Source organism: Haliotis cracherodii, unplaced genomic scaffold (assembly GCF_022045235.1).
Source record: "Haliotis cracherodii isolate W230 unplaced genomic scaffold, xgHalCrac1.p SCAF_11, whole genome shotgun sequence".
Classification (NCBI taxonomy): Eukaryota; Metazoa; Mollusca; class Gastropoda; order Lepetellida; family Haliotidae; genus Haliotis; species Haliotis cracherodii.
Window position 1 is genome coordinate 1,639,590 of NW_027266266.1, and position 15,862 is coordinate 1,655,451.

The window sequence follows — 15,862 nt, forward strand, 5'->3', positions numbered from 1 at the left end:
ACTATTTTTGTCGTAAGATCCGACTTAAGGCTTAAACAACAAACAAACCAAACAAACACACCATTTAACTCTGTGTATGTAAGTTTATTGAAGTGCATGAGGCACAAATGATAGCATTTGGTTGTCTCATTATGTAAGGACAGACTGACCACGTTGACCAGTCAGTTTAGTTATTTTGTGCTGAAGGTCATAGCTGAAAACTTTCTCAATCCATAGAGAATACTACACTATTCTCGTTAGATACCATTTTTAAGAAACGATTGGACTTTCTATGGTATCTAACCGAGTGAAAGCAAGGTCAAATACCAGAGAATGTTCACGAATGAATATTGGCATATGCCAAAATATGAGCATTGTTGACATTTCTATGCATACGCATTAACAACATGCTCCTACTGTTGTGTATGCAAATATAACAGCGTCGGCGTTCAAGATGCTTTTTGAACTCTGGACACTTATGACAAAACTACAGTTTCTTACCAAGTCTGTGTTAATATAAACCTTTTCTAAAAGAGTTTGGATGTTAATTATATATCTTGTCGGTAGTTACAAACCTTTACAAAACCCTTCAACTGATGTGAAATGTATTGTTTCATAACACAAGAGACATAATGTACTCATGACGTGCATTCAAAACTATGGATAGCTGCAAACTGTGTCAGCATTAGAGAAATTCCTGGCTGAATCGACAGAAGCACTGATTGGGTAAACGAGTTATTTTACGTCGCTTAAGACAATACCCAAGACACATCTCAAGATGCAAACTGTGTGAGCATTATAGAAATTCACCATTGAATCGACAGAAGCACTGATTGGGTAAACGAGTTATTTTACGACGCTTAAGACAATACCCTATTCATATCACTGTGGAAAATATAATGATAACGTAACAGAGCCAAACTATGTGTGGAAGTCACAGGTAGATTCAGTCATCAAATGCTCGAAAACAGTGATATTCCTGATGTGTTGGTAAAGTATGGCCTTTGTCAACACACCCAACATCATCTGTGACACGTGGAACTGCTATGAAGGGTAGCGCTATTGTTATCAGTGACTTATTTCATCATTGATACGTCACTTGTCACCATGAATTCATACGACTACTATACAAAGTAGACTCACGAATCCAACGTCGGCTTTCTTCCAGCTGGAGAGGTGCAGCTATGTTTATGGTAGTGAAGACCAATTTCATTTTGTTCTTCCTTTGTATAAAATATTTCACCCGGATGTACCATTTACCGTCACAGGTGGAGCGTGTCCTGGTCCGTGCCAGGAGCGAGTGCTTTCCTGGGTCTTATTTTGGAACGGTGTCTCTGTGGTAACTGGTGCACACAATAGATTCTGTTCTTTTCACAGTGGATGTCTGAACACAGGTATGTATAATAGCACAGCTTGTAATACAAAAAGGCAGATACAGAAGTTAACTGGCGTTCAGTATGGTGGGGTACTCGTTTGCTAAAATGGTCCCATAATAGAGTCACATATGTTGTGTCGTTTTTACTTAAAAGCAAGTAACGTACTCGATGATTCTATAATGAAGCGTCCCAGCCTTAAAGTAATGAGTCCAATTTTAATCGTTCTGTTTAATAGTGATCTAAGCCTAATAGGCAAGAGCCCTATTGTAATCGTTTTGTTTATTAGACATCCAAGCCCAATATATAGGCAAGAGCCTTATTGTAATCGTTCTGTTTATTAGTGATCTAAGCTCAATAGGCAAGAGGCCTGTTGTCATCGTTGTGGTTATCACTTATTTCTATTTATTATTTATTATTCCGCAGTTTGTTTTGTACAAGAGATAACCCAACAACCCATCATCAGCATCTGGACATTATGTGAAGCAGATCACACAAAGATCCCAAGACTCTGGGCCCAACGTCCAATAGCAGGCACTTCCAAAATAATTAACTAAAAGCAACTAAACCAGAAACTAATGGTCCATTAGAGAAAACGTATTATTTTTATTAAAGATAGGGAGTGACAAACTAGATCCATGTAGCGGGAATTACTATGACCTTTGTACATTATTAACCAAAAGCCATATAACTTTCAATCTAACTGATTGTTCTTGAGGGATATGTTCCTTTGGTCACATATATTCCGAATAAATAAGTGATGTACTTAAATCTATGCAATAAATTGAGCTATACCATACTTTCGGTTGAAAAGTTCCAGGCAGGCAGTTCCTAGTTTGAAATAAATAAAAGTATAGGTGCATTTGTTTTATGTCTAAACCGAGATAGGGCCACGGGACTTCAGATATATGGATTTAATGCTGTAAGAACGTATTTTCTATTTCCGGAAGTTAGAAAATTCAAACACTAATAGTTTTCTTGTAAAACGAACTACAAGCTTGGGACTTTTTTACTTTATTACGTTTTTTTATTAAACCTCAAATGACAGAATTCAAAGACAGAAAGTACTAATAATTTTGTTATAAATCGAGCTAGAACTATTTGACTTTATAATTTAAGATGTCAAGTTTGCATACAATTTTCTTTCGGAACCAGAAGTGATTTACTCTTTAAGCAACTAGAGGAGTATCTCATGGCAACATGTATCTCACTAAAAAATAGCATCTACATGAGCTTACAGAAAACTTTGTAAGTGGTCCAACTGATTTACACACAGGGGTCGCTGTCTGATTTTACATCATATCAAGAGAGTTTGGCAAGTACATTGTTTTAGAATCAAGGGAAATTTAAAAGTCAATGCCAGAGAGGAATCAGTGTCGATTAACTTCCGAAACAAATTCCATTGGGCATAAATTAAGAATTAAATAAATGGATAACTGGAAATCTCTTCTCTACGGAGCTGTACAAGTATCACCATGTGTCATCATTTCCGAGGGCTGATCAATGTCCACCCAAAGTCATGTTGCTGGTATTTTCAAGCAACACATAACCCAAATTGGACATTTAAGTTGTAGCTCAACAAGAATAGAGAAATATATTTTAAGATCTATGCACAAAGAATCAGAGTGCCTAAAAATATATGCGCAAATATATGACCAGACGGATTACTTCAACTAGTCAACATTCGCTACATGTTGGAGCCATTTCAAGCAGCTTGAACCTTTAGTTTCAACATTTCACAACTTAAGATACAATCGAGCATGCCCTTTCTTCGAATCTTTCAAAGAGCGTCATACAGGTCCTACAGCTCAAAAGTTGTTTGATCAAGGTCAAAAGATTCAAGGCCTTAGTAAAGCTTTCAGAACGTTTTAGGGTGCACATGTGAAGGGCAGTTCTCAATTTGATTTTAGTGATTTTACTATGCTTCAGTGTAACGGAACAATGCTGATCCGTTCATACAGAAGGCATAGACAGCTTACATCGAGGCTCAAATATATACGACACATCTATTTTCCTATTCCTGAGACATTCCTGCTGAAAGCATCATCAATTCTCTATTGAATTACATTATCTCAGTGTAATCCTTCATTCATCCTGTAGTACTGATAGTCAATATGTAAAGACGATTTCATCCGGCACCTGACATGACACGTCGGATTTGTAGCTACCACAATAACCACCGTCACATCGCGCATTTAGACGTTGCTATCACATGTCCAAGGAGGTATATGTGATTTGTAGCTTCCACAATAGCCACCATCACAAAGCGAAGTAATTCGTTGTTATCACACGTCCAAGGAGGTATATGTGATTTGTAACTTCCACAATAGCCACTGTCGCATCACGCAGTAACTCGTTGTCTCACGCCCAAGGGGGTATATGTGATTTGTAGCTACTTCAATAACCACCGTCACATCGTGCAATATGTCTTTGTTATCACACGTCCAAGGAGGTATTTGTGATTTGTAACTTCCACAATTAGCCACCGTCACATCACGCAGTAAGTCGTTGTTATCACACGTCCAAGGGGATATATGTGATTTGCCGCTTCTGTAATGAGCACTTTAAGCATTCAATCTGGGTTTTCACCATCTAACACCGCCTACTCTGGTATGTTCATCACCGACTGCCCTGTCATAGGTGTGCTCATGTCCAGTCGCCATGACATGTGTTTACTCATGACTGACTGCCATGACATTGGTGTGCTCATGCCTGGCCGCCCTGATAATGGTGTACTCATAACTGACTGCCATGAGATTGGTGTACTCTTGCCTGGCCGCCATGACATCGGTGTGCTAATGCCCGTCCACCATGACATTGATGTGTTCATGACTGACTGTCATGACATTGGTGTACTCATGACTGACTGCCATGACATTGGTGTGCTAATGACTGCCATGACATTGGTGTGCTCATGCCTGACTACCTAGACATTGATGTGTTCATGACTGACCGCTATGACATTGGTGTGCTAATGACTGCCATGACATTGGCGTACTCATGACTGACTGTCATGACCTTGGTGTACTCATGACTGACTGCCATGACATTGGTGTACTCATGACTGACTGTCATGACCTTGGTGTACTCATGACTGACTGTCATGACATTGGTGTGGTCATGACTGACTGCCATGACCTTGATGTACTCATGACTGACTGCCATGACATTGGTGTGGTCATGACTGACTGCCATGACATTGGTGTGGTCATGACTGACTGCCATGACATTGGTGTACTCATGACTGACTGTCATGACATTGGTGTGGTCATGACTGACTGCCATGACCTTGGTGTACTCATGACTGACTGTCATGACCTTGATGTACTCATGACTGACTGCCATGACATTGGTGTGGTCATGACTGACTGCCATGACATTGGTGTACTCATGACTGACTGTCATGACATTGGTGTGGTCATGACTGACTGCCATGACCTTGGTGTACTCATGACTGACTGCCATGACCTTGGTGTGGTCATGACTGACTGCCATGACCTTGGTGTGCTCATGACTGACTGCCATGACATTGGTGTGGTCATGACTGACTGCCTTGACATTGGTGTTGTCATGACTGACTGCCATGATATTGGTGTACTCATGACTGACTGCCATGACATTGGTGTGCTAATGACTGCCATGACATTTGTGTGCTCATGCCTGACTACCTAGACATTGATGTGTTCATGACTGACCGCTATGACATTGGTGTGCTAATGACTGCCATGACATTGGCGTACTCATGACTGACTGTCATGACCTTGGTGTACTCATGACTGACTGTCATGACATTGGTGTGGTCATGACTGACTGCCATGACCTTGATGTACTCATGACTGACTGCCATGACATTGGTGTGGTCATGACTGACTGCCATGACATTGGTGTACTCATGACTGACTGTCATGACATTGATGTGGTCATGACTGACTGCCATGCCCTTGGTGTACTCATGACTGACTGCCATGATATTGGTGTGGTCATGACTGACTGCCTTGACATTGGTGTTGTCATGACTGACTGCCATGATATTGGTGTGGTCATGACTGACTGCCATGACATTGGTGTACTCATGGTTGACTGACATGACATTGGTGTGGTCATGACTGACTGCCATGACATTGGTGTACTCATGACTGACTGCCATGACATTGGTGTGATCATGACTGACTGCCATGACCTTGGTGTGCTCATGACTGACTGCCATGACATTGGTGTGGTCATGACTGACTGCCATGACCTTGGTGTGCTCATGACTGGCTGCCATGACATTGGTGTGGTCATGACTGACTGCCATGACATTGGTGTGGTCATGACTGACTGCCATGACATTGGTGTGCTCATGACTGACTGCCATGACCTTGGTGTGCTCATGACTGACTACCTAGACATGGATGTGTTCATGCCTGGCCGCCATGACATTGGTGTACTCATGACTGCCATGACATTTATGTGCTCATGACTGACTACCTGGACATTGATGTGTTCATGACTGACCGTGTGCTATTTCTGTGCTCATGACTGACTGCCAACTCTGTGAGTCTCCTACACCAATTACTGACAACTCCGAGTGTGTTTCCAACAACACTACGGACAACTCGATGTATATCCGACAACACTACTGACAACTATGTGTGCCTCCTACAACAATACTCCATATGTGTCTCCTACAACGATACTGACACCTCAGTTTGTGTCTCCTACAACAATACTCACGACTCCATGTGTCTCCAACAACAATACTGACAACTCAGTAGGTCTCCCACAACAATACTCACAACTCCGTGTGTGTCTCCTACAACAATATTAAAACTCCGTGTGTGACTCCCACAAGAATACTTACAACTCCGTTCGTCTCCTAGAACAGTACAGTCAACATCGTGTGTGTCTCCTACAACGATACATACATCTACGTGTGTGTCTCCTACAACAATACTGATTACTCCGTGTGTGTCTCCTACAACAATACTGACATCTCCGTTTGTCTCCTACAACAATACTGACATCTCCGTGTGTCTCCCACAACAATACTGATTACTCCGTGTGTGTCTCCTACAACAGAACTGACAACTCCGTTTGTCTCCCACAACAATACTGACATCTCTCTGTGCACTCCCTACAACAATTCTGACAACTCTCTGTGCACCCCCTACAACAATACTGACAACTCTGCGTGTGTCTCCTACGACAATACTGCACCCCCTACAACAATACTGACAACTCTCTGTGCACTCCCTACAACAATTCTGACAACTCTCTGTGCACCCCCTACAACAATACTGACAACTCTGCGTGTGTCTCCTACGACAATACTGACAACTCTGTGTGTGTCTCCTACAACAATACTTACAGCTCGGTGTGTGTCTCCTACGACAATACTGACAACTCTGTGTGTGTCTCCTACAACAATACTGACAATTCCGTGTCCATACAACTACAGTACTCACAATAACGTACGTGCGCTACAATACGACCACATTGCTGACACGTATGTATACAACTCACCTCCGACTCCCCCCACTCACTGAAATAGGGGGCACTGGAGGCCCAGTCGTGCTCGTGGGTTTCACCAAAGAGGTAAACGCCTGAGACCTGCATCACTTCGGGCTTAACTCTCACATTAAGCTGACACGCCGTTAAATAGCTGCGTCAAACACAACTCACTCACTCACTCACTCACTCTCTGAAATAATTTCGGAGAATTTCTTTGATGACATTACCATCGCACAGAACATATTTTTAAGAAATAAAACATATCCAGGCATCATCTGTTGTCTTCTAGGTGATGCTTAGGACCCGGCAGAGTTATAGTGAAATCACTACAACGAAGCCAACAGTTAATGCCTATACATGATAATTATAGTTCGATTCCACTAATCCCTGGACTGCCTTGTAACTTATGTATTAGACTACACATTTTATCATGACTATTATTATTATGACTATCATGATTATTCGACAAACAGATCTATCAGCTGATAGCTTTACCCCTCACGTTTAGTTCCCTCACTGTCGATAATTCCCGTCTTGTATATCAAATAGGATTAAAATAAACTTAACACAAACAAAACATAAGGGAACCAGAATGCACAGAATTCATGACTGTAATAGTACATTGTTGACATGACAGGTGCGTTACACAGTTGAAGCGTTCGGAATATTGATGATATATAACTGAACATGTGTTCCCTATACAAACAGCGAACATCCGGGTGAGATTTAACATGGTATATCACCTTGTATGATTTACTGTTGAGTCGTTTGGATTGCACCATTAAAATATATTGGATGTTTGACTTGAGCAGTAATAGTTGGACATGTTCACGCAGGCTGATAGAGAATGATGTATAAATCATACATGGATGATTGTGACGCTGGCAGTCAACTATCATCAAATGTGTTTTTTCTGTGTTGTTGTACATTGTAACAGATGAGATTTAGCTTTAAGAAACCTTACATGTATTTCTGTTATTGCTGACACGATATCTACCAAAATGGCATGTTTGTGTAATTGCTTGCATGAAACTCACGATCAGAAAAGACCAGTAGATAGTGCTTAGTAACGGATGAAGCTTAGCTTTATAACTTCCGTTATTGCTGACTCGAAGATTGTGTAATTGTTTAGTTGAGGCTCAGAAAAGATGAAAAGCCCTGAAAATAATAAACATTTTTTTGTGAAATATAAAGCACAATTTTCAAATAACTCACAATACCAATGTTCGAAGGTATAAATAAGCTATTCTAAGGAGAATGTCTCATCTTCCTTATCAAATGTCGTCTTACACTCCTGGCATGGTCCGCCTTACATTTTGCACGTGGGCATTCTACAGTGTAATAGAAACACTTAGTCTATACACAGACAGTCTCACATACAGATGATATGTGATCTTGTAAGACAGGGGCGATGGGGTAGTTTAGTGGCTAAAGCGTTCGCTCGCCACGCCGAAGACCAGGGTTCGATCTCCCACATTAGTATTCGTGTCCCTCGCCGTGTAATTGCTAAAATCGGCATAAAACAATACTCACTCATTGACAATACTGCATGAAAAAAGCAAACCATGCAACAAACGTCATCCAACGGGTAACAGGTACAATGTTCATTTTGACAGCATAGTAAGCGTCTGTGTACATACTGGCATTCTGGTAAACATTCTGGGCACCAATTTATCTTCCCGTCTTGGTGTTCTGTTTCTTTTTGCTTCGGAAACGGAATTTATGCTCGGATTGGCAAAGTAAAATGAATTTGGCCAAGGAGTTTAACTTAAGCTTCAGTTATATCAATAACCATCATCTTTAGATCTATGTGTGAAGCCCATTTCTGGTGTCCCCCGCCGTTATATTGCTGGAATATTGCTAAAAGCGGCGTAAAACCATACTCACTCACTCACTCACTCACTCACTCACTCACTCACTTTAGATCTATGCACAAAGATTCAGTGACAAAACACTCTCCACAAGACTTTATGACTTCAACTTTCCTGCCTTTTGTGTCTGCATTTCACAACTTTTGAGGTATAATCTATCATGCTCTTTCTACCAAGATGTCAAAGAGCGTTATACAACTCTTGCTCAAAAGCAATTTCATCCAGATTACAATTTTCAAGGCCCCAGTTTTATGGTAGACATATAGAGGACATTTCCAAATTTTGACGCATAAGTGAGAATTGACTTGGGTTTGCATGTGTTTGTGATGGGTGCCAGGATACACTCACCGTTTCGCGAACACCTGGTATCATCACTATTTGATAGCGATTCATAAATGCAAACATACATATGCCGATTTCTTATAAACATGGAAACGGTTTTCTTTCTTTTATTATCATGTGGCGTGCACTTAGATAAGTTTGTGAATGAAGCCCCCGATGGGGCAGGATACGCTAACACTAGGTCTCATCAAAATTTGATAGCTATTCATAAACACATGCCCATTACAGCCGGAAACGTACCTTCAACTCTGATTTTAACAGAGACTTCTTGTGGTTATGGAAAGGGACATTTCCCTTTTATTAATACTTATTAAGTATTCACGAGAGTGGCGTTAGGCCTAAAACAAAATAACTACATTGTTTTAAGAAACGTTTATGAGTAGCGGGACATGCTCACCTTTTTTCGCGAATCGAAATCATCCATTCGTTAATTAGAATTTTCACCACTATGTTGCCTTTCAATCCCAATGGACTTTGGTCAGATAATCGCGACTCGTTATTCTCAAGCGTTGACGTTTTATATGCGTTAGGGGATAACTTTCAACATGAATCTCTCACTTGTGGGAAGTATTGAAATAGATTACAAACAACCCTCTTGTTTTGTACCGTGTCCGTGTCTGCATAAACAACACAAATGGTTATGTATGTTTATGGACGCTCTTATCATACATTTTCGTTCACTTGATAATGATATGCTAGTATTTCACACAGAAAATAAATTTGGTTGATTTATTGAACTGTCAAATAAGAAGACCATTCCTTTCCGTTCTTGTGTTTAGTTTACCGTTAACAAAATCCATTATCCAAAACATAACCATCTGTCTCCCGAAAACTGACCAACGGTAATGTTAGCTAAATAAGCCAGCATGTTGCATACTCTATTAGACAAGAGTTTCCGAATGTGCAGTTATCCCATTACCATAAGGATTCCAACGATACCTTCAGCTGATATATTGTTCGGACTTTTCATAATGAGTTATTTAGTTTGGTTATTGAGACATGCAATTGGCACATGGAAAAAAACAATAACATTTGAAGTCATTGTTGTATAGCATAACGTCGTCACAAACTTGAAGGTGAAGAAACATGCTCGCGTGTGGTGTGTATGCTAAGTGCTGTGGCAGAGGCAATGCTACATTTATTACCAACAGCTGTCACTTGCTGGTTTTGTGAACACAGCCATTAAGGCCTGTGTTGAACAATACATGACGTGTGAAGCAATCAGGGCCAGGTGTGAGCATGTGTATCATGTAGTGTACTACAGCACTGTAATTACACCACAGCATGATGTGTGTCCTGTCATGGTCTCATCTTCTGATACTCATTCATCAATAATTAAACACAGATAATATCAACATTTCATCATGCATCAGTTACACATCTTTATTTAACATACAAAACAAAAACGAATGGCAGTGTTTTCCACATAAGATAAAATGAATGACCAAACATTTAATACATGGTATGGATATTTTCGGAGGTATAAACATAAGTTATTTAGCCTCAGCTCGTACGTGTTGGATAAAATGCATTTTCAACTGATACCTCTGAGTGATTGAGTGGGAATGGATTTTCGCCCTTTTCAGCTATATTCCAACACCATCACAGCTGGAGACACCCCGTACGGGCCGACTGATGATTAGGTCACACTTTACACGAGTGGGATATTTATCTTTTAAACAACTGTGATGTTTGGTAACATTTGTTCAGAAACATTCGAGTAGGTGTTAGGTCCTGGTAGATGAGTATATATGTCTCCCCTCTCTACCTTCACTGTCGGTGTTGAATGAAGACAATGATGATGCTGCATACAACGTTCATCCTCCTCCTCAGCCTGGGACTTGGTGCAGGTAACTATAGTTTCAATTATCTTTACAAATGATCATAATGTGTGTATTGATGTTAACTTCTTAGCGAGTAGTTGTAAGCAGGATGGGTGTGTTATTTGTAGCTTCGAGGTTTTCGTCTTGCAGTCCTCAACAACAAACCTTGCACTTCAAACATTACTTATAAGCAAGTTGTACTCAGTTTTCAACTATTGAGGTCACTATTCAACTGTCCACCCAGTTTGGTACTTGTTTTATAAATCAGACATGTTATCTCTGGCGTTCGGAACTAGATATATAGTTTTTATTCATCTGCACACTCTCTATGAAGTTGAACGCATGGGCTATTTGAGGGACATTTTGTCCGTTGTTGAACGCCACATTCAACAATATTCCAATTGTATGATGGCGGTCGATAAAATATCGAGTGTGGGCACACGACTGAACCACGATCAACGGCGCAAGGGCACGATGACACGCAATCAACCAAGTTGACCACTGACCACAGCTTTCATTTAGTCGCCACTTACAACTATCTGAGGTTGCCTGGACCCAGAAGTTCTAAAGGAGCTGTCCATACGGAGATGACCAACACAGACAAGTATATGGATACGTTGAATAACTAGCTGGATGGGACATTCTTATCTTTGTTAAGATTCAAGTGTTCCGTTGTTTTAAAAAAATGGATATGTTTTGCAGAAGATATATTGTACCCATGTTGCTAGCATTCAATAATGAAAAAATGAAAAGGGAAAACTTAAAAACACATGACGTGGCTACTTTGCTTTGTGTTTTGGAGGTGCTTCCTTGAAGAAAAACAAGACTGATGTCATCACTCCGTGCTCGGCTTCCCCGAACAGGCAGTTTTTGCATGAGCTGAGGTCGCTGCTAAGCCTCTATCTGGGGGAGAAGGTTCCTGAGCCAGTGACCTCCACTCCACAAAGTAGGAACTCGGGTAATCACGCCTTTGTGTTTCTGTGTATGTTTAGTCTTTGATGGCGCGAAGGTATATATCAGATGATGATTTTAATACTTGATGATTGCTTTCAATTCATGAAAATTATGTTGCCGACGTCTGTATTCAACCGTTTACACTATCTCATGTACTTTGAATAATACAGCAAAAAATGCGAAAAGTATAAAACTGCATGTCTCTCCCCACCATGTATTTATTTGTCTGTACTGGAATCTATGTTTTTTTCAGGTGGAGGAGCTGTGTTCACTCGGTGGGGAAAGACAACATGTCCATCAAGAAATGATGTCATGTATAAAGGTAAAGCATTTCGAGAGATACTTTTTCGGAGCGTCAAAAGTTAGTAAATAGTTTTGGGTTTTTTTCAAAAGCGGGTCATAGCTGGGTTTTAAACATTGTCAGGGTGTCAGTTGAATCAAAGGAAACTTATTAAATGGTAGAATATCTCATCTCTTCAGTAAGGCTCTGCTTTGCCTTCCTTCGTTAGGACATATAAAATTAACTTGAAAAGGACAATATCAAATATACTCCATTTCATGTATGAACAATCATGAATGTACTTTACACGAATTGTTTTCGATCAATATTTGTCGATATATAAATCACATATAAGATATGTATTTTGGATAGCTAACGCTGCTGTGCATTCGATTCCAAATTTAATCTTGCTCTACACTGGAAACACAGTATGTTTATCTCCATTCTTATATCAAAAGCAAACTCTTTGGCGTCAGCAATGTTATTTATTAGGTGAGATGAGATGAGGTTTAACGTTGTGTTCAAGATGATTGCACTTGTATAGCGACGTGAATACAGACATTCTATGTGTGGCTGCTTGTGCGAACCCTTACTGATGCCAGTTGCATAGTATTAGCCTACTGAGATACAATGCTTCATGCATACCTCACTTAGAAGCATATAATGCCGGCCAGTACTTGTTTTATCCCCTTTTAAGCTCATTCTATGAAGATTTCGAAGAGCTTCAGAGAAAGCAGAATATAAAGTTGACTTAATGACAATAAGGTTACACTACATCAAACCATGCAGATTTCCAAAACATCCATGATTAAAACTGATCATCACGCATGCATATCTGATACAACTTCAGTAAACATGCCATGCCCAAGGTAATAGCCCAGCATTATGTTCCGGAAGCATGTCCACATTTCTGGTGTCAGCAGTCTCTGCTGGCAAACATTTTACCATTATCTCGTGATATTTTTCGTTCGGAGGATCACGTGGCTACGTGTATCACGCTAAGAATAATATTTGCATTTGCTTACAAACGTATGTTGTACTTGGTTTAAATGATGTACACTCGCCTGTTGCTGTGAGATTTTACATAATTTTTCCATATGAGATATCAACGTACTTTGTACATGGTCTACATTCGCGGTTGCTGGTAGAAATGGACATGCGTACCCTCTTTGCGAACATCAATACTTTTCAGTTATCCATTTACATAATTTCACTACTATTTTGCCTTTTACACCCAATGGAATCTGTTTCTGTGAACAATCGAAATTGAGTATTCTCGGGCGTTGACGTTTTATATTTGTAAAAAGGGTAACCTTTCAGATGAAAAATGATAAATAGAATTCACCTCTTGTCTTAACAAAGACTCAGCAAATTGATTAACTTAGACTTATCAATGCATTAACAATATGTTGAGCACAAGTAATCTCTAAATTGTTTGGTTTCCAGGCAACTATTTGATTTGACTAAAACACAAGTAAATGCTAGTCCCTTTCAATCTCCCAGGTTATGCAGGTGGAAGCCATTACCAGGCCAAGGGTGGACCAGGGACAACTCTGTGCCTTCCTGACTCTCCGATCTACGCCAATCATTCTACCGCTGGTTCACGCAGTTATCTTTATGGAACTGAGTATCAAGTTGAACATCCCTCTCTTCCACTACGAAACATGTATGAACATGATGTACCTTGTGTGGTGTGCCGCAGTCGTCACAGGAGGAGTGCTGTCATGGTCCCTGCCAGGAATGATTGCTTCCCTGAGTGGCATCTGGAATACAAGGGGTACCTCTTCGGGGGTTCCACTGAACACACAGGTTCAAGTGATTATGTGTGTGTAGATGAAGATCCAGAATCCATAAATGGAGGCCATGCAAACAAAAACGGACATCTACTGTACCTGGTCGAGTCTATCTGTGGTGCCCTGCCATGTCCACCATATGTTAATGGCTGGGAGATGTCCTGTGCTGTTTGTACAAAATAAAACACTCCATATTGTCCAAACTATCTGTCAAATATGTACATTAACTGTGTCTTACATACATCTGATAAACACATTCAGCTTTCTAATGATATCCATTTAAAACTGTGAAGATCCGGGATAGAATAGGTCTTCAGCAACCCATCCTTATCGTGACAGGTGACTATGCTTGTCGTAAGAGGCGACTTAAGACGTTAAACAACAAACAAACCAAACAAACACACCATTTGAAACTGTATATGTAAGTTTATTGAGGTGCATGAAGAACGAATGATAGCATTTGGTTGTCTCATTATGTAAGGACAGACTGACCACGTTGACCAGTCAGTTTAGGTATTGTTGGCTGAAGGTCATAGCTGAAAACTTATCGTCAATCCATAGAGAATACTACACTATTCTCGTTTGATACCATTTTTATGAAACGAGTGGACCTTCTAGGGTATCTGACAGCAAGGTCAAGTACCAGAGAATGTTCACGAGTGAATATTGACATATGCCCAAGTATGAGCATTGTTGACATTTCTATGCATACGCATTAACAATGTGCTCCTAATTTCTGATTCCTGAATTTCTTCAACTTTTGGTAATTCAAGTGCATTGTTGTTTGTACGCAGCAAACTTTCATTTCACTACGCCTAACCTTTTAAGTTAAATCAAATTGAAAGTCGCGAAAGTGGTCGGATACGTCACGCTCATTGGGACCCTCGACAGAGGTCACGGTTATCCAGTCAAAATGAATGAAACCTGTTTTCTTCACCACGTGGGTAATTAAGTGCTTGACATCATGAGCATTGATCCATGCAATTGGGATACGATGACATGCATCAACCAAATCAGCGAGCCTGACCACCCGATCAAAGTCGCCTCTTACGACAAGCATAGTCGCCTTTTATGACAAGCATGGAAGACCCATCCTATATCGCCACTGATGAGCTTCTGGTCAGTGTCATTACACAAGGTATTTAACATGTATGGTTTCCTAATTGATAAAGGGCTAACATTGCAGCTTATCATCTAAATCAATCAATCAAATAATGGTTTATTGAATGAAATGACATCGGCCCAAAGACACGCAAGTTACATTGACATGTTAGATTTTAGGCAACACCCAAGGTCCAAGACACTCGTTACGGGGTGAGAACGTTTTATTCAGATCAATTAACACACCCTGAAACAATATATCATTCAATAAAAACAGCGTCATACAATATACTTGAGGCTTAAAAACAGTCCATTACACAAATTAGGTGAAGCATAAATGACAGATCGTATGACAATACAACAAGGGGAGATAACTCCTTGATTAACTCATATCTTCAAAATATCTTCAAATTAAATATATATGACACAGACGTCTTAATGCAATACGTATATCAAATGGAATAGATGTGATACTAAGTATCACATAAACATACGAGAATGCAAAATAACATAGTTCCTACCCGGTGTATGGCACTAGGGTGCTCACGACGTTCACCAAGCTCCGCCGAGCCAGATATACCAAGCGTACCTAAAATCCGTGTAAACTGATGTGAAATAAATTGTTTCATAACACAAGAGACATAATGTACTCATGACATGGATTCAAAACTATGGATAGCTGCAAACTGTGAGCATTATAGAAATTCACTGTTGAATCGACAGCAGCACTGATTGGGTAAACGAGTTATTTTAAGACGCTTTAAACAATACCCAATCCAAATGACTGTAGAAAATATCATAATTACGTAGCAGAGCCAAACTGTGAGTGGAACTCACAGGAAGATTCAGTCAT

At 40.1% G+C, this 15,862-nt stretch overlaps 2 protein-coding genes and 1 pseudogene across 2 annotated transcripts; 1 reads left to right on the top strand and 2 right to left on the bottom strand.

The window, feature by feature from the left end:
• Nucleotides 1-4,307: 4,307 nt before the first annotated feature.
• Nucleotides 4,308-4,967, bottom strand: LOC139456005 (putative uncharacterized protein FLJ46204). The gene has a single exon (XM_071237525.1). The coding sequence runs from the start codon at nucleotides 4,965-4,967 to the stop codon at nucleotides 4,308-4,310; it is 660 nt and encodes a 219-aa protein (XP_071093626.1).
• An 82-nt stretch (nucleotides 4,968-5,049) lies between these two features.
• Nucleotides 5,050-5,709, bottom strand: LOC139456006 (putative uncharacterized protein FLJ46204). Its single transcript, XM_071237526.1, has one exon. The coding sequence runs from the start codon at nucleotides 5,707-5,709 to the stop codon at nucleotides 5,050-5,052; it is 660 nt and encodes a 219-aa protein (XP_071093627.1).
• A 5,090-nt stretch (nucleotides 5,710-10,799) lies between these two features.
• On the top strand, nucleotides 10,800-14,091 carry LOC139455202 (uncharacterized; annotated as a pseudogene).
• The last annotated feature ends 1,771 nt before the right edge of the window (nucleotides 14,092-15,862 follow it).

Bases quoted from the DNA above. Each gene is read 5' to 3' on its own strand.
- LOC139456005 (XM_071237525.1), bottom strand. From the start codon at position 4,967: ATGGCAGTCAGTCATGAGTACACCAATATCATGGCAGTCAGTCATGAC.
- LOC139456006 (XM_071237526.1), bottom strand. From the start codon at position 5,709: ATGGCAGTCAGTCATGAGCACACCAATGTCATGGCAGTCAGTCATGAC.